Raw genomic sequence first — 19,421 nt, 5'->3', positions numbered from 1 at the left:
TGAGGTAATGATATTGATATTATTTCTCTTGCAAAACAAAAAAGAAATAGATCTTCAATTAAAATTATAATCAATTATACCAATAGAAATATATAGATAAGTAAATCAAATAATAATAAATCACATACAAATTGGAAGATAGATAAAGAATTCTTTGCTATTAGATCGATTTGATCTATCTTTTTTTCTTCCCTTCTCTTCAGCATTTTTGGCCTTTCTATCTGCTTTAGCCTCCCTACTCTTTCATCTCCTTCTTCTTCCTTTTTTTTTTTTTTTTCCTTTCCTTTTGGCAGATATGAGAATCTCATGTCTGTTTTCCTCACACGTACGCACACAGTGTTACTATCAACAATAGTGACTAGATTTAAAACAATAAAAATATTATTATCATTAACATTAATGGTTTTGTTTCTTTTTCTCAATTATTGTGCATAAAACATGTTAAATGTTTTAGTAACTATCAAGCTAAAGATCAGAAGAAGAGATTAGAAGCTCAAAGTAAGGAGGTTTCTTACATGTTATAATAGTTCTTACGTGATACTCTTGAAGAATCTTTTCCATTTTTTGGTTTTGTAGGAAAGATAATCCCACGTTGATTTGAATCAATTCAGATGCACCCATTTTTAATAAGATTTTGGTGAATTTTCTACTATAGTAGATATTCAAGAATTAATACATGAAATTTTAATGAATTTGAAGGATTTTATAATCTTTATTATATTTATATATTTTAAATTTCTTTAATATATTTATATTTCTTTAATTATAATATTTATATATTTATATTTCTTCAATTATAATACCTTTTTTTAGTTTATTAATTACTGGTATCCATTCGAAAGCTCACTAGGCTCTCACTACGTCTACTCGAGTAGGGCTCGTGTAAGAGATGACTCTCCCATATCCAAGGTTCAAATCTGAGATCTTTGGTTAAAGGAGAAAGAGTCTCGACCATTTTATCCTAACAAACGTTGGTACTGGTATAATACTTTCGTCTGTAAGCTTCTTTTAACAATAATAATAAACTGAGGTTTTATTTTTCCAAGATAGTTTCATTTCAAGAGATGTTGTCTTCCAAGAAAGTATTTTTCCTTTTGATTCTCATGTTACTCCTGACATTGGTTTGTCTCCTCCTGTTGATAATTCATCAGATTCTTTTTCTTATTTTCCCTCCAATTTTCGTTCTCAGGGTACTTCTCGAAATAATTCTAACTCATCTCTTCCTTCTCCAATCCATACAAATACATTTTCTCCTCCTGTTTTATCTTCTAATGGTATTGATCTCAATAACACTTCTGTTCTTTCCCTTCCAGATACCTCTAATAATTTTGTTCCTGTTAATAATCCTACTTCTCATCTTAGGAGAAGTTCTAGACTTCATAAGCTACCATTTTTTTTTGAATGCTTATCACTTACCTGAAACCTCTTCTTCTTGTTTCACATCTCACCCTCTTAATCATTACCTTTCTTATGATCGACTTTCACCCCCAAACAAATCATTTCTTTTACAAATTTCCTCCATCACTGAACCTATGTCTTATATCCAAGCCTCTACATATGATCACTAAAGATTCGCTATGCAAGATGTGCTTCAATCTTTAGAAAATAACCAGACTTCGGTTCTTAAAATACTTTTCTATATACGTTTCTTTATCAATAATAGTAAACTGAGATCCAAGATAGCTTGGTCTAATGATTGAATTATACTAGATCTCTCTCTGGTGACAGCAAGATTCGTGGGGTCAACATCTTATAAAAGGCTTTAAACATAATCGCTTCCGGGCCTGAAAATGATTAAGTTTCCAAAAATTGAAGATACAGATCAAAAAATTGAATTTCAATTATTTGTGAAAACATATCAATTGGTAGAGCCACTGATAAAAGAAAGAGATGTTGTATATGAATCACTTACATATTCTTCTGAATTATATGTATCTGCGGGATTAATTTGGAAAACCAATAGAAATATGCAAGAACAAACAATTTTTATTGGAAATATTCCTCTAATGATTTCCCTGATAATCGTTCAACGGGAGGAAAGAGGAAGTACTTGGTAAAACAAAAAAATAATAGTAAACTGAGGTTTTATTTCTCCACCCGAAGATACTGTTTTGTATTAGTAACTTCAATGGTGCAATAATAATTGCAGTTATATAGTTTTTATCCTTTCCTGAAGTTTTTTACTTTGACTTTAATTATTAATAGCTTTATAAATTAACTTTTGTTGAATACTGTAATGAATGGATGTAGGTATCAAAAGTATCAAGTAGTAGTATTATACCCAAGAAATACTAAAACTTTAAGAATTTGATTTAAATTGAAGTGTCTGAATTTTTAAAAATTAGGATAATACAACATGGATAGGGATTAAAGTGAGCGGAAGAAGAAAAGAAGAGGAAAATTAGAGAAATGGCATCATTACTGAGATGCTCACAAACTGTATCATTTGGTAGTGACTTATTAGTTATCATTACATCTAAAAATTAAAATTTTTGTATCAATTTATGTGGGAATACCATATCTCTTATAATTAGTTTTAATTCCAAATAATGCATTAATTAATTTTTTTTATCTAGCAATAAATTCAAGTCATACTTTACATTAAAATCTTGTATCGTCTCAACTTTAATCTGAGCCAACAAATACTCCAGCTTATAAAATTATAATAGTTAAATGAATAAACTTACAAAATTTTTTTTATTAAAGACATTCCAACTTAAAAATTAGATCAATTAAGCATTTATTAGATAATTGAAAAATGTGAAAATTATTATTCTAAAAAGTTGTAGCAACGATAAATCAAATCAATGATTTGCACATATGAAAGCTAAAAAAGCACCCCAAAAAATTATTGTTAGCGGAATGCAGATGTGTGTACCGTCACCAAAATTCATAACTTTATGGGCAAATAAATCCTTTATAAATTTTGAGATGCCATAAAATTTTATATGTAAAATACTGACGAATTTGTATATCTTGTCATTGTTTTATCATGTCTAAGGATGTCAATTTCAAGTGATAAATAGTTTGAGAAATAAGTATTAAAAGGGAGAATTTAATTAATTAAGTTGCATTAATTCAGAAAAGAAGCTAGCTATTTTTTTTTTTTTTTATGTTAGCAAGTCAGCAACAATAATCCTTCATATGTACTCCCTAAATTGGATAATAATACATAAAATAATTAATAAGCACCATTAAATTCCTAAGTATTAGTTCTCTTTTGATATATGATTTCAATTTTCACAAGGGAGAGAACTACCCAACAAACACCCATCAAATTTTCACTACCCTAAAACACCACCAGTAAATTTTTTTTCATTCTTATACAAACCTCACAAAATCCCCTCCCTTCATCAATAGACAACCCATGACTTGTCAAAATATTTCATCATCCAAGCCTCTATTATATGTCCATGCTCTCTTAGCTTAGCTTAGCTTAGCTTTCCTCCATTACTTGAAATGCAAAGGTTCACCAATATATATAATAAGCTTTCTGTAATGTCCTCCACCAATTAATGTACCATTTGATAATACAAATCAAACAAATACAGTATCACGCCTCTTCTTTGGATTTGCTTCTGGATTTCCTTTTCTCATCATTGCCACAAATTCATCATAGTTGATTCTTCCATCCTGATACAACAACAATAATATGTCACTCTTTAGTGGAAGTAAAATAATGTGCTCATAGTAAAATGTTTTAGAGCCTGTTTGGTTCAGAGATTACGGGTAGTTATCGGTAGCTAACAACCAAAACGCTAACAGATAGAAATATCAGTTTTCAGCGTTTCAGTTATAATTTTGAATTAGTATACCCGTAGTTGGAAACTATACCTTATTGGCTCAATCGGTGCTTTTATATGGGTAATTGAAGGTAGGAAAAATAGAAAGAATAGACAAGAAGAAGATAAAAGATTTTGGAAATTACATTATCACCGTCAACTTCAGAAATGATTTCTTTGATGTCCCTTCCATCGTGCATTCCATACTCACGGAGTGCTTGTTCTAGCTCTTCAGTTGTGATAAATCTGAACGTAAAAGTTAAGCATCCACAGATAAATTAAAATGATTATGAAATATTAATGAAACAAATTATATATTTGAGTTAATGTTAGTTGGTTTTTACCCGCTGTTATCTTTATCAAAATGCTGGAAGGCTGTGTAAAGATGTTCCTCTCTATCCATTCGGTTCATATGCATTGTCGCTGTGATAAACTCATCATAATCTATAGTTCCATTACCATCTGCATCAGCCTGTTTTCATAAAAAAAACAAAGAAAATGCATTAAATTGTTCTGATAATAATATATATAACAGAAGTATCCCAATATTGCTTCACTTTTTATCTTGTTCTTCACTGTCTGCCTTATAGCAAGTGATCAGGGTTCAATTTCCTAATCTATCAAGAAACATAAGATACGTTTTATCAAGAAAATGCATTAGATGGTTCTTATAAATAACCAATGTTTGCTTCACTTTTTAGTCTTGATCAACGATTAATCGAGTGTCTGTCTCGTAGCGTAAAAGTTCAAGATTGGACATTTTTTTTTCTCTTTAAATAGTTGCAATGTATCAAGAAATTATTAAATAAATTAATGAAAATGGAAGAATCTTACAGCTTCCATAAGTTGTTTGACTTCAAATTCTGATAGTTTTGTTCCTTGCTTAGCAAGTCCTTGTTTCAGCTCTTCAAGTGTAATGGTGCCACTGTTGTCAGTGTCTATGCCTTTAAACATCTCCTTCAACCCCATAATTTCTTCCTCTGATAGACAGCCAGCAATAACCTACAGATTTGATGCACATATATATTTATAAATAAAAATTAACAAAATTATTTTATGTTAATTAATTACTTTGCTTCTTTTAAATAAATAGGTCAAGTTATTGATGAGTACCCTTAAAGCAACTTTCTTGAAATTATTCATTGCCTTAAATTGTTTCAGCCTACTCATTACTGCATTATCAAGAGGAGTATCAGGAGCTTCTCCATCTTCCTTGATCCATGGATGACCTAAACAAAGAAAACCAAATAAACTAAATTACAAACGTTTCGGAATAATCTTTCTTTTCTTTTTTTTTTCATTTCTTTCTCTCAAGGGAGAATCGCGGAAAAGCCACTCTGTTTGTCTTAATATACACTATGATCTCTATTGTTTCAAGCTTAGCAATTTTAGACCTTAAATTATAAGAGTTCATGTGATTTTGAGGGGCTAAAGATTCTTATGATTTAAGAACTAGGGGACTAAAGTGCAATTAATTTTAAAAACTTGAAGGACTAAATGCAATTTGGTTTAAAATGTCGAAGGCTAAAGTTTAGTAAAAAGTTCATAATTTTATAATTAAAGACTAAGGGTTTGAGTTATTATTGGACCTGTGAGACTAAAATTAGTAATTCTGAAACAGTATGGATAGAAGTGTTGATCAAACTAATCTCTTGGGGCAATGGCCAAGACCTCTTGCTTTTTCGTAGCTCGAAGACCTGCTGACCTCTCTACATTTTTTTTAATCATTTGTCTCTTTTAGTATTCAAAAATTTACCCTTTTAATCTTAAGTCCTAGCTTTCCGCCTAGCATAGTAAGTATATTTTCTAATGAACCCTATTTTTTGCAAAGTGGAAATATTAGAGAGAAATGTATAAGTATATACTTACTGAGAACTTGAATGGCTGTCAACCTCTGTTTTGGGTCTGAATTTAGCATTTTTCGAACAAGATCCTTAGCTTGAGGCGAAATTGAAGGCCATGGATCGGATGTAAAATCGACATGGCCACGTAAAATTGCATTGAAAATCCCATGCTCGGATTCTACATATCAACCATACTAATTTTAATAAGCTTGGTTTGAAAATGGCAGTGTAAATGAATAAATTAAAAAAAAAGAATAGAAAAGAAAAAGAAATTAAAACTTGCCAGCCCAAAAAGGTGGAACACCACTAAGAAGAATATATAACATGACCCCAATACTCCAAATATCAGCTTCTGGTCCATATCTCCTCTTCAACACTTCAGGTGCTATATAATATGCACTGCCAACAATGTCTTTGAATATTTCTCCTGTTCGAATGAAAAAGAAATTATCAAGTTCAGCATCTTACATATAAATGAAAATCAAATTGGTTAGTTTTTTTCACTTGGCTATCCAATACAGGTACGGTTCGGCTTGGATTAGTGTTTGGATAAACCAAGTCTCTTCCAGATTGATGTTCAGGAAAAAGATATGAAAGCAAACCTGGCTTGTAAAAGACAGAAAGGCCGAAATCGGTAGCCTTAAGAGGAGCATTCTCTTCCTTATTGAGCAGAAGAAAATTCTCCGGCTTAAGATCCCTATGGATAACACCCATTGAATGACAAGTATGAATAATTTGAACAATAGTTCTAAGCAAAGAAGCAGCAGCACGTTCTGTATAATGACCCTTGGCGATAATTCGATCGAAAAGCTCTCCACCTGCGCACAACTCCATCACCAAATGAACTGAATGTTTATCCTCATAAGCTCCTTTAAGTTCAACAATGTTAGGTTGACCAGTTAAATGATGCATAATTTGCACCTCTCTCTTAACATCCTCCACATCTTCTTTATTCACAAGTTTCCTTTTAGCTATTGTTTTGCATGCAAATTGTTCTCCTGTTATCTTGTGTGTGCATAAATGTGTTACACCAAATTGGCCCCTGCCAAGTTCTTTACCAATAGTGTACACTGACTTAACATCTTCCATTGGCCGGCCTAAGACCGGTCCAATAGGAGCACTCTTGGCTGGCTTAGAGGATGCAGCATTTGCAGTAGAAGGCGAAGGTGCAGCCGCCTTAGGTGGTGGTGTGGTGGAGTTTTCTTGGGCAGCATTGGCAGGATTGTTACTATCATCGTTATTGTTATTGCCATTATCTCCCTTTTCACTATCTGGAGCATCCCCAGATTCGCCACGAGAGCAGCAGTTGCCCATTGTGGTGTATAGGGGAAGAGAATAAAGGAGTAAGAGTGGTGGTGGTGGTGGTGGTGGCGGTGGTGGCGGCAGCTTTAGGAGAGAGAGGTGTGTTTAACTTTGAAGGGTAGGTGCAGAGAGAAAAATTAGACATGTATAGAAAGAGAGAGAGAGAGTTAGAGAAAAAAAGGTGGAAAAAGATAGGAAACAGGTTGGAATTTTTTGGTGTAAAGGAAAGAAAGAGGATTGATAGTGAGGGATTTTAGGACATGCTATGTGTAAATTGGGTTGAATTAGTCTTTTAGCTTTTGTTTGAAAATAGTAGGAAACCAATATTTTCAATACCAGGGTTGAGAGAATTTTCCGGCAAAAATAACTAGCAACCTTTTTTTATTTAATGGTTATTAAGACACACGATGAATATATATTATTACAGCCATTATTGATAAAAAAAATATTATTATCATTACAACTATTATATACATATATATTGATTTTGATAGGACCAGTTTTTTCCTTAAATTTTTCAATCAAAATTTCAATGTTATAAATAACTTCCTCTGTCCCAAAATATAAGTCATTTAATGTTTTAATAGAGATTAAAGAAACAATTAATTCTCCTAAATTATTACGAAATTCAGAGTAATTTGATCAAATTATCCTCTATCTCAAATCAAAAGTTATTTGTGAAGATAATTATTTTATTTAATGTAAACAAGGGTAAAAATATTATTTATTACTCCTTAAAATACTCAAAACGATTTATATTTTTAGATAAAATAAATACTAAAAAGCTACTTATATTTTAGGATGGAGAGAGTAATAATTAAAATGATACAAAAGAGAAGTGCAAAGACAACAAACAAAACCAAGAAAATTCATAAATAATTAATAGAATTTGAATTGACATTAGAACCTTTATGCCTTTACATTATACCACAACAAATTAATACTCCGACTCTTTCCAGAAAATAATTTATTAGTGAAAAATATTTTCTGAAAAAATGTTTTCTTGAAATAATATTTTTTTTGAATAATTTATTTTTCATTATTGGTTTACACCATTGGAATCAGTTACAAAATATTAAAATTTTAACTTATAAAACTATATAAAATATTTATAATTACAGAAATTTCATATTTTAAAAATTTATTGTTAAATATGAGAAAAATTGATAATAGCCACTGATGACCGACGATGGTGGCGGGCGATTGCTGGTGGTTATTTATAATTAATAAAATAAAAAATATATTTATAAGGTTATACTAAATTTTTCAACATTTGTAAAATGTTTTTCTATTCTGAAAATGAAAATTCATTTTCTTTTAAAATGGTTTAGTTTTTCTTTCATCAAGAAAATATTTTATTATTAATTGATTTTCCTGAATACAAATCTGAAAATGAGAAGCTCACTAATATATTTTGATACATAGATGTACCTTCTTCTAACCACTGGTTTCAGGATGACAACCAAAGATTAAAGCTCGGTCCGAGAAAGATCCTTAAGATGTCTCTGCGAAGAAATTTAAAAGAAATGAGTAATGCATATGGCTTAAACTACAAAATTAACCTGAATTTGCCACTTAATGTAAAGTCATTCTATTTTAATTTTTATACATCAAACATTTCAGTCTTGAAATTTAGATATATTAACACCCAAATTAAAAAGTGATCTAAGATTCTGAATAAAATAATATACATGTGGGTTCCATTAATTAGCATTGGGTTAACTTAAATCAAGACACTCAAACACACTGGTTTAATAACAGAACCCTAACAGTCAATTGCTCCCAAAATAGATTGATGGCTTAACAAACAAAATTAAGACTCTCCCTCTAAACCACCGATCTCATCTATTTTAGCTCTCTATTTCACTCGAATTCTTTTCTCTTTCTTGGAAATTATTTTGCTGATTTCATCTATGTGATTTGTGTGAATAGGAGTCAATTTGGGTAAATATTTTTTCTCTCTCTAGGATTTATGAATATGGATTATGGAATTGAAGGGAGTGATGGGTCAATGAACTCCATACTCAATAGCCAAGGACTGAGATGCAAAAACTCGTAACTAATATGAGGATGCCAAAGACAGTATTTGGCTTTCTTGGGTTTATATTTATTTGGTGATTGAATATGATGCGTTAAGGAATGAACGAAAAATACCTCAAAGTTTAATTAATTGACTTTGCAGTAATTTCAAAATTTCTACATTTCGTATTTTCTTTTTCTCATTTGCCTTTTGTAATTCTTTTGTTCGAATGGTTTATGTTTTGTAATGAAAAATTTGAATTTGATAGAATTACTTGTTTATTTGTCAGCTCGGTTTGGAATTGATCTTATTGAAGTTATGGAGACACCTAGATTATATGTTTTTTTTGTATCAAATTCAAATCTTTTGATAATATGCACATATTTGTTTTTTTTTTCTCAGTTTTCATTATTTCGTATCAAGAAATTGAGTGCAGTAATAGCAGCACTAGCGTGATGGTTTGAAAGTCAATTTTTTATTTATCGATATAACGGTGCATTTTAGTTTTTTAGATTAAGTTAACCTAAAGTTAACTGGTGGGACTCGCTAATATATTATTTTATTCAAATTTTAGCTTATTTTTGAATTTGGATTATCAATATATTTAATTTTCAAATCTGGGGTGCCCGGACTACAAAGGTCGAAGCACGGTGATTTTGCAATAAAACATAAAATTCAGGGTAATTTTGTTGTTTAAGCCAATGCCCATTAGAAAACATATGAAAGTCAATTAAAATATCTTGGCTTTACTCCTATCTCATGATTTGGGAATAATTAAAAAGAAAAAAAATGTAGAAAGAGCCCTTATTCCAAATCAACAAATTCAAAATTAAAATAAAAAACAAAAACAAAACAAAAAGAAAGAGTAGTGCCTATCTGACTAGGGCGGCCACTGTTATGATTTCAAAACTGCCAATTTCGGTTTTAAAATCGACATTTCCGATTTCAAAAAATGTGAAATCAGAATCGAATCGAAAATTAACGGTTCCGATTACGATTTGAAACTGAACAGTTATGGTTTCGGTTACAATTTCTTAACGGTTCCAAAACAACGATTCCGGCTGGTTTTCCAATCGATTTTCTGTTGAACGGCATAATTATAAAATAAAAAATTAGGAAATATTTTTTTTGTTGAAAATTTAAAATTTAAATAATTAAAAAAAACTTTAAGAAAAAAAAATAAAAAATGGCTCGAACTTTTTATAAAAAAAAAAAAGGCTTAGACAATAATTATCTATTGGACTTTAGAGAAATTATTTGACAATAATTTGGACGATTATAAATGGAAGAGCTTAGAAAGATTGGAAAGTAGAGAGCAGTAAAGAGAAATAATTTTGTGTGAAGATAAATTAAAATAATGGGTATTTATAGTAAACCAAAAAATCAAATTTCTACAAATACTCTTAAAAGTAGCTGTTATATAGCTGTTAGGATGTTAATTTGGGGATTTCATAAAAACTTTTGAAAAAGTAAAAAAAAAAAAAAATGCCGGAACCACCAGTTCTAACTGGTTGGAAAAACGGCTAGTTTCATCCAATTCCGGCCAGTTCTTGGAACCGACGATTCACGATTCCTCAAAATTTGAAACCGGAACCGAACCGCAAGCCTTCAGTTTCGATTCGAATTGATTCCTGTTCTGTACAGTTCCAATTTCGGTTTCCACCGTTCAAAACCGATGGTTACGGTTTCAAAAATCGGAAAATGGATATCCCTATATCGGACAACTAGACATAAGGACATCGTAAATATTCTTTTTTTTTTTTTTTTTTTTTTTGTTATGGTGAGCGGTTCCTATAACTATAAGCTCCTCTTATCATAGTCAACACAAGTGCGTAAGGGAATTTCTGTTTCTAAATTTTCTCTTCACTTCTCTACAAATTCAAATCAACTGGTAAAGCAAACATTCAACATTTTTTTTTTTTTGGCTTAAACTATAAAATTATCCTGAATTTTGCGACTTGTTGTAAAATTACTATAATTTGATCTTTGTACCTCGAGTACTCCAGTTTTGAAACTTAGATATATTAGTATACCAATTTAAAATTTACCTAAAGTTTTGATTAAAATAATATATTTGTGGGTTCCACCAATCAGCCTTGGGTAGGGCTGCACAATACCCGTTCTAACCTTACCCAATCCGAGTGACCCACCCAACTCGGTAGTTTGAAGATATAATGGGATGAATTGGATGGGTGATCATCTTTATAATTTACAGGTTGGGTTGTTCACGGGTTCACTAGATAAACCAACATACTCGACCCGATTCGGCTTGTGAAAATTCTTGAACCAACCAATGGAACCATCTCCATTGTTAAACGAAATCAAAACGAAAATAATCCCCACTTGCAGAAAATCAAAGTGGGTTCTTAGTTGCAAATCACATCTTTTGAGTAAATTGATGCCCTTTTGACATATTAATATCCAAAACACATCATATCTACTACTCCCTTAACTTGTTGACAAACATGTGAAGTTTGGCTTCAATATTAACTTATGTGAATTGGAGTTGCGTATGTATCATCATATGAATCCTTAAGAAAATTGCTCTGCTCCTCATATTCAACATACACCTCCAATTGATAAGTTGATTGAAAAAAATAGCAAAAAATGAATTGCATACACCTCCAGTTGCGAACCTTTATGAATTGCATAAATTTTGACTTTTACATAAAGGCACACGAATATGAATTTACCATAAAAGCATTTAAATTGTGAGTTTTGCCAGAATGGTACTTTAATCATGAGTTTTTGTTATAACAACATTTGAATCATGTTTTTGCCAGAAATGCATTTGAATCATGAATTGTGTTTTTCGCCAGAAAGGCATTTAAATCGTGTATTATGCTAAAAGGCACTTGAAATCATATTTCTACTAGAATGACACTTGAATCGTGAATTTCGCTAAAAAGGCATTTTAATCGTGTTTTTGCCAGAAAGGCACTTGAATATTGATATTTTCTTTTTACTAGAAAGGTAACTTGAATTATGAATTTTTTGCTAGAATGGCACATGATATTTCGTCTTGCTAGAAAGACAATTCGAATCATGAATTTTTCTTTGCCAGAAAGGTTTCCGAAGTTTGAATTTTTTGCCAGAATGGCATGCACTTTTGAGCTCAAAAGGCTATTGAATTTGAATTTGCCAGAAGTGGCATTTGAACTTTTTTTTCTCGTGTTTATTAACTTTGACAATATTTATTCCATAAATACTGTCAATGTAATGAATATTGTCAAAGTGGAGGCAAATTGTTAACACTCGATTTTTATCTTTATGCTCGATGATGAAAAACCTTCGATTCTCTGATTAATTTAGTATTGATAATTTTCCAGATTATTCATTTTATACTTTCCTTAGGTAAAAAAAATATATCAGATTTTTATGAGTTAAATTTTACTATTTATAGAATTGAAATCTTGAGCTTAGAATTTGTTTTAAAGTGTTAGGTTGAAATTAATTAAAGATTAGTTTAATTTAAATATTAGCCCAAAATTAATTTAAGTTATGAGCCCATAGTTAGTGTTAGCCCAAACTAAGGTCATGTTTGGTATGGTGTAATCAACCATGTAATGGAATTAGAATTACATTACATAATTGATTACATTATTTGGTTAGATTTTTTTTTTTAACAATGTAATGTAGTTGAGATTACATATGTATCTTCATTACTTAAATTAATGCAATATTCACTACATCAGAAAATACATATATTGTCTATTACATCAAACACATGTAATATCAATTACATCAAGTCACCCAATTAAAACTCTACTGCTACCACAACTGCTCGACCACCGCTACCACCATCGTTCGACCACCATTCCACCATTCCAACACCATACAACCACTCCACCAGTGCCACCATTCCTCCACAACTACCACCACTTCATCACTCCACCACCACCAACACCACCACCACCACCACCATCACTCCACCACCACAACCATCACCCTCTTCACTGTTATCGCTCCACCACCGCACCACCATCTACTTTATCACCACCGCCACTGCTCAATCACTACCACCTCAACCACCATCACCACTGCTCCACCACTCTACCACCATCGCCGCCACTCCTCCACCACACCACCACATGCTCTATCCTACCACCTCAACCACCACTGCTCTACCATCACCATCTCAACCACCACCATCACCACTACTCTATCACTCTACTATCACTACCACTGCACCACTACCACCGTTCCACCACTCTACCACTACCACCACTGCACCACCACCCACCACCATCACCACTGCCACTGCTCTATCACTACCACCTCAACCACCACCACCACTGCTTTATCACAATCACCTCAACTACCATCACCACCACTCTACCACCACCGCCTCCGCCACCACCACACTGCTTTATCACCACGACTACAACCACCATCGCTTCATCACTCTACCACTACCACCACTGCTTCACCACCACTATCGCTACCACCATTGCCGCTCCACAACTGCTCTATCACCACCATCTCAATCACTTTACCATGACCATCACAACCACCACTCCACCACCACATAATAAAAATTATATTTTAGTGTTTAATATGCAACACTCAATAAAAATTATATTTTATTCTTTTATTTTATTATAGGAATTGAAAGAATAGAATGAAAAAACACTAAAAATATCAAAATGCCCATAATTTTATTGTATAATTTAATTTATTTAACGAAAATATATAAAAAATTAATTTCTAATGACTTTAACTTTTATTTTGTTATATTATATTTTTTTCAAGTTACCTTCTTTTAATTTTTTAATTCAAATAAATTTATATCTAAATGGTTGTTAATAGCTTAATATAGCGAATAGCTTTTGGTTCAAATTTTTTTTGTATTAATAATGATGTGGTGGTGGTGGAGACGTGTTTGAGGTGGTGGTGGTGGTAGTGGTGAAGGTGAAGTGATGGTGATGGTGGTGGTGGAGTGGTGATAGTGGTATGCTAATTACATTACATATTTTCAAACAAACATAAAAAAGAATGGTGATTACATTCTATAAATTTTCTCAATTACATTACCAAACATAGTAATGGAATCTTGATTACATTCCATTACATTATATTTTTCATTGCATTATATTTTTTTATTACATTACATTGCATTACATTAATAGCCTAAGAGTTAACACATTAAAAAAGGAGAGGAGAAGAGGTTAAAAGAGAAGGGGGGAGAGAGAGGAAAATATGGCAACAAAAGAAGAAAAACAGCATGTAAAAGAAAATAGCAGAAAACATAAATAGCAAGAAAAAAAAAAGGAAGAAAATAGACGAACTCCTAGATACGAAGAAGAGGATCATATCTTGGACAACCAATCAACGAAAATTAATTCAAGATCAAAGAAGGTAAAGAAAATATTCTTGAACGGAGAGCATTAATACATCTAAAACACATGTTGTTTTGTTGTTCTTATCTATGATCAATGATAACTCTATTGTTCTAGTTAAAGATAATTATTGTTTATGATCTACACCTTATAAGTGTTTAGATTTTGAGTTCTCAAATTCAACAATTTAATCTAAACCAGAGGTATTTAATTTTCCTAAGTAGTTTTGAAAGAGTTCATTGATGTGGGTTTAAATCTGATTATTATTAAAGTAATTGCTTAAACATGATTTTATATAAAAATGAACCTGAGATGTTTTAATTAATTTAGTATATATATAATTTTTTAAATATATTTATTAAATAAAATTGGAAAAATAGGTTAAAAAAAACTTTAATGTCAAATAAAAAATAGTATAAAATTTGGCTTTTACAAAAAGAATAAAAATTGGTAAATAATTTTGAACAAAAAGAATAAACCAAAACTAATTTTAATACTAAAAAATTAAATAATTATCATAAAATATAATATTATTTTACACATTTGGCTTTAAAGTGAGACAATTTAATTGTTTAATTAATATATTAGGATTTTATGTTTAGAAATGAAGAGGTCCAAAAATTAAAAAAAAATCAATTTTTAGGAGGCCCAAATTTTAAAAAGACTCAAATTTTTGAAAAAAATTCAGAATTTGAATCAAACTGATTTTCAACTAGTGCGGTTCACCAGCTTTAGCCATTTTTTTTCTTATTTTTTTCAGTTTCTATCTATTTTTAATATTGCCGGTTTGCTTATGCAATCCGAACTGGATTAGAGTATGATTTCTAATTAAATCGGTCAACTGACCGATCCAGCTCGATTTTGAACGCTCCAATTACTTATAATGTTACAATGGTGTAAGTATGTGCCTTTTTTATTGTTTTTGAAAAAAAAATGATTTTATGGTTAAATTTTGAACAGGATGACTGAATTTTAATTTATATTCAAAAGATACTTTAATATTTTATTAAAAATTTATTTTTTATAATTATTTATAATGTACCCATAGTCAATGATTGTTTTATATGTATGGAATTAAGAATTTTAATATAATAAAATAAAAAGAGATTTATGAATTTCAGAATTTATATTATGTCTTAAAAATTACTAGTATTTATAAATTCTGTATTTTTAACTACAATTAAAAATATATTAAAAATATTTATATATAAAAATTTGGTCAAACCGTATGGAATTCGACCGAACCCTTAAGTTCAATGAATCTCTCTGCTTTTACTAGTTTATTGACTAGTCCAATTTTCAAAACATTATTAAAAATAAATTGATTAAATACTTATGAATAATTGAAAATTGTGAAAATTATTATTCTAAGAATTATAATAACCACGCATTAAATCAATATTTTACATATAAAAATCAAGAACACTAAAAAGTTATTATTATTAACATGAGTAGGTGTGTAATGTTAACAAAATTTATAAATTTTGATTTGAATCATCCAGTATTTGAAGTTCACTAGCTCTACTATTCCGGATTCGCGTCGTATAAACCTACAAAGGGGAACAAAGTGCTCCCTCCCAAATGTTTAAAAAGATTTCATATCTACAGAAAAAGAGATTCATATCGTTCTATCTTACCTGTGGAAAGTTCAAAATTTATAACTTTAAGTGTAAAGTAGGTTTTAAAATGTTATCTTCACAATTTATATTGGCCTTGAAAGTTACTTTTGAAATTTGTCACGATAACAAAATAAAGATAAGGTAAAAGAGTTGTCATTGTCTTCCATTAATAAGTCGAAAGCATATAGCAGACCTATATATACTGCTAGCCACGAAATCAATTATGATATCTTACATATTTAGCGACGACTTAAAAAGGATATTGCATTTCCTGAATTCAAATACCACAACTTGTCACCAAAAGTGTTTTTACTGTCGTCGTAAGTAAAACAAAAAGAAAGATTGCCAAACAGTGAATAATATCATTAGCGACACTTCCTTTTTGTCACGATTTTTTAAAGAACATTTTATCATAAAAATTTTTTGCTTACTATGAAACGACTAAATTATGAATTAAAAGTAAGAATGACATCATAATTACTCTTTAGGAGTACTAATTTGATTTCTCATAGGAACCTCTTTCACAAATTAAATTTAATTCATTATCTAAAAGGAAGAAAATTTGGAGAGCTTTTCTAACTGTTTTTTGTTTTTTTTTTTTTTTTTTTTTTGAGTATTACTTTTCTAACATAAAAATTAAGGATCCGTTTGTTAAAAAACAAATTATTTTTGAATGAAAAATATTTTTTTAAATAACTCATTTTCTATTGTTTGGTTCCGGTCTTGAAAATTAATTAAAAATATTAAAATTTTTAATTTATAAATTTCATATTTTAAAAAGTTTATTATTAAATATGATAAAGGATTCAAAAAAAAAAATGATGAGTTATGGTCATTGGTGATCAATATTTAGCTATCACTAACTATTATTGGTGGTAGAGGCCACCGATGATTAGTGGATTATTAAATATGTATTTATAAGTAAATAAATTTATCAATGTACGGAAAATGTTGTTCTTTTTAAATGAAAAATCATTTTATTTTTAAAATGAATTAATTTTTCATTATGATAAGAAAAATATTTTATTTTGACCTATTTTTCTGAATACCCCAAATATCAAAGCTAAGTCATTAATACCCAATGGCAAATGAGCAACTAACTTACTCAAGCAACTAGAAAGCATCCTATCTGAGCTTCTTTATTGGAAAAGTTATATCTTCAACTGAAAAAAATTGACACTGAGACAAGTGAATTTCAATTTCAATAATATTTCTATTACAGCAACTTCTTCGAATATATAGTTTGAGAGACTATCGACTAGTAAGTGAACAAGTAGATATTTTGAAAGGATTTAAATTATGGGAAAAAAAATATATAACTAATAATTTTTTTTATCTGTAATTTATTTTATGACAAATGAAAAATTGTGATTTTACACAAACAGCCCCCAACCAAGCAACCTCAGCAAAGAACCCCGTCAAAAATCTAGCAATTTGCCTATATATAGCAGATGATACAGCCGATTGAAGCAAAGTAAACACCAGCTGCTCACTCTATACATCAAATTTCAGAGCAGTGAAAAAGGAAAACAATGGCTCCAGTGATCCCTAGACTTTGTGTCTTTAAATCAAACTACGGTGAAAAGTATTTGCGCTATGTTCAAGAAGAAAACCAGCGCAGATACATTCGATGCGACGGAGAGGATATTTTGGATCCATACGCCAAGTTCAAAGTGGAGAGAGCAAAGAGTTACAAAGATTTAGTCCACATAAGATGCTCTTACAGCAACAAATTTTGGCGCCGTAGTAGCGAGGATGGGGACTATATAGTCGCAGCAGCTGATGCAGCGGAAGAAGACCAATCCAAATGGTCATGCACTCTGTTCAAGCCCTTTGCAAAAGATGACATAACGTTTCGTTTTCAGCACCTCCAAAGTGGAAACAATGTATGGTTTAACCGATCGGATAATGACTACCGGAGTTGCTTGATCGTCAGATATTCGACAGAGGAAAGCGATGGAGGTGATCTCTTCACAATCACTGATTGGGAATCATTGGTGATGTTGCCCAAACATGTGGCATTCAAGGGCGATAATGGAAAATACCTATATTACCGTGGAGGCGGTGACGAACACTTGGAATTTGGAGCTTCTGATATTGGTGATAACAGAGTTGGGGAGCAAATCATCACCAATCCGGACGGAAGCATAAGCGTGAAGCACGATTCCAATGGAAAATTCTGGAGGGCTACCCCGAATTGGATATACCCAGATACAACTGATGCTTCCAACTCCGATCCAGAAGTATCGTTTTGGCCAGTCCAACTTCAGGGCAACGCTATCGCCCTCCGTAACAAGAGCAATGGCAGATTCTTGCGTAGAACTAATTATGGTGGAACAGTCGATTGTCTCGCTGCAGCATCTTGGGCCACGACTATTGACAAAGAGAGCCACCTGGTGGTAGAAGAGCTTGTCAAAGTGAGACAAATTTACGACGTGGAGTACCGGCTGGACGATGCCAGAATTTATGATGAATCAATCCTGACATTGGCTCGTTCCTGTGTCTCTAACATGACACAGCAAAACGAAACAATAGAGGTGACAATGTCATACAAAGAGGCCTGGAAGTATGAATGGAGTACTAGTACTTCAACCGCATCTTCTATTAGTATGAAAGTCTCACTTGGTGTTCCAAAGATTATGGACGCTTCCATTCAAGTGTCGCACACGATTGAAAAAGAATACCAGTGGGGAGAAACGGTAGATGGATCTCTTACTTTGAAAAAAACAGTCCCAGTTACGGTGCCGCCAATGACAAAGACGACAGTTAGTCTTCTTGCAACAATAGGATCATGCAATGTTCCCTTCTCCTACACTCAGCAAGACACACTTACAAATGGCGAATTGGATGTTTCAGTGAAGCATGACGGTGTTTATAGTGGTGTCAATTGCTTCAAATTCCGCACCGAAACCTCAGAGGAAAAGCTATTAGCTTAAAAAATAATTAACTGAGAAATAAGTGCGATATAGGTTTATCAACCTTTTTGCTTTAATGCATTATCCTAAATAATTGTTCAAGTCATTGCTGGTGTTTGTTTTTGTGGTTGTGTTGCTTTTTGGATATCAAAGAATAATAAATAAATATTCACCATTTTTGGTGTTTGCTGTAAATCTTGTGTTTTTTGTTTTTGATTTTAATATCCTTTTCCATTTAATTCTCGGAAAAAATATTGTTTTCCAAATAAGAGATTATAAATTGTTAAATGATGTAGATTTATTTAATGATTTTTGTTGATTTAATCTTTAAGTTTATCAAACAGTTTGCTTATACAATTCTCACTTTAAGCAAAACTTCCAAAGAGAACAAAAACGCATTTGCTTCAACAAATAATATTATGTTTTTAGAGTATTTAGAGGCATGTAAGAAGAGCTCTTGGGTTGATTCTTACTAAATGCATCTGTAAGAAGAGGCAATGAGTCTTAATTATTGATTTACACACAAAAAAAAAAAAAAGAAAGAAAGACTAGTTGCTAGTTGCTTCTTTCTTTCTGGTTCCTCTTTGTATAGTTATACAT

At 31.2% G+C, this 19,421-nt stretch overlaps 2 protein-coding genes across 2 annotated transcripts; one reads left to right on the top strand and one right to left on the bottom strand.

The window, feature by feature from the left end:
• Window positions 1–3,054: 3,054 nt before the first annotated feature.
• On the bottom strand, window positions 3,055–7,141 carry LOC105628970 (calcium-dependent protein kinase 34). Its single transcript, XM_020677280.3, has 8 exons — window positions 6,229–7,141; window positions 5,910–6,053; window positions 5,652–5,804; window positions 4,896–5,011; window positions 4,617–4,784; window positions 4,127–4,254; window positions 3,929–4,028; window positions 3,055–3,633 (listed from the first exon to the last, which is right to left on the bottom strand). Exons 1-8 carry the CDS (start codon window positions 6,938–6,940, stop codon window positions 3,538–3,540), a joined length of 1,617 nt encoding a protein of 538 aa, XP_020532939.2. The 5' UTR covers window positions 6,941–7,141; the 3' UTR covers window positions 3,055–3,537.
• A 10,221-nt stretch (window positions 7,142–17,362) lies between these two features.
• LOC149496088 (uncharacterized) lies at window positions 17,363–19,016 on the top strand. The gene has a single exon (XM_089722171.1). The coding sequence runs from the start codon at window positions 17,439–17,441 to the stop codon at window positions 18,840–18,842; it is 1,404 nt and encodes a 467-aa protein (XP_089578297.1). The 5' UTR covers window positions 17,363–17,438; the 3' UTR covers window positions 18,843–19,016.
• Window positions 19,017–19,421: the final 405 nt, after the last annotated feature.

The sequence above is a fragment of the Jatropha curcas genome, chromosome 5, assembly GCF_041381405.1.
Source record: "Jatropha curcas cultivar XTBG-Jc1 chromosome 5, XTBG_Jcur_1.0, whole genome shotgun sequence".
In the NCBI taxonomy this organism is placed as follows: Eukaryota; Viridiplantae; Streptophyta; class Magnoliopsida; order Malpighiales; family Euphorbiaceae; genus Jatropha; species Jatropha curcas.
This window is presented reverse-complemented; position numbering and strand designations above follow the sequence as displayed.

What these genes read in the sequence shown, in the direction of transcription:
- LOC149496088 (XM_089722171.1), top strand. Translation starts at nt 17,439, where the DNA reads ATGGCTCCAGTGATCCCTAGACTTTGTGTCTTTAAATCAAACTACGGT.
- LOC105628970 (XM_020677280.3), bottom strand. Translation starts at nt 6,940, where the DNA reads ATGGGCAACTGCTGCTCTCGTGGCGAATCTGGGGATGCTCCAGATAGT. An exon ending in GACAGCCATTCAAGTTCTCA is followed by an intron (nt 5,012 to 5,651) that starts GTAAGTATATAC and finishes TTCTTTGTTTAG; the next exon opens with GTCATCCATGGATCAAGGAA. An exon ending in TCAAGAAAGTTGCTTTAAGG is followed by an intron (nt 4,785 to 4,895) that starts GTACTCATCAAT and finishes TCAAATCTGTAG; the next exon opens with GTTATTGCTGGCTGTCTATC.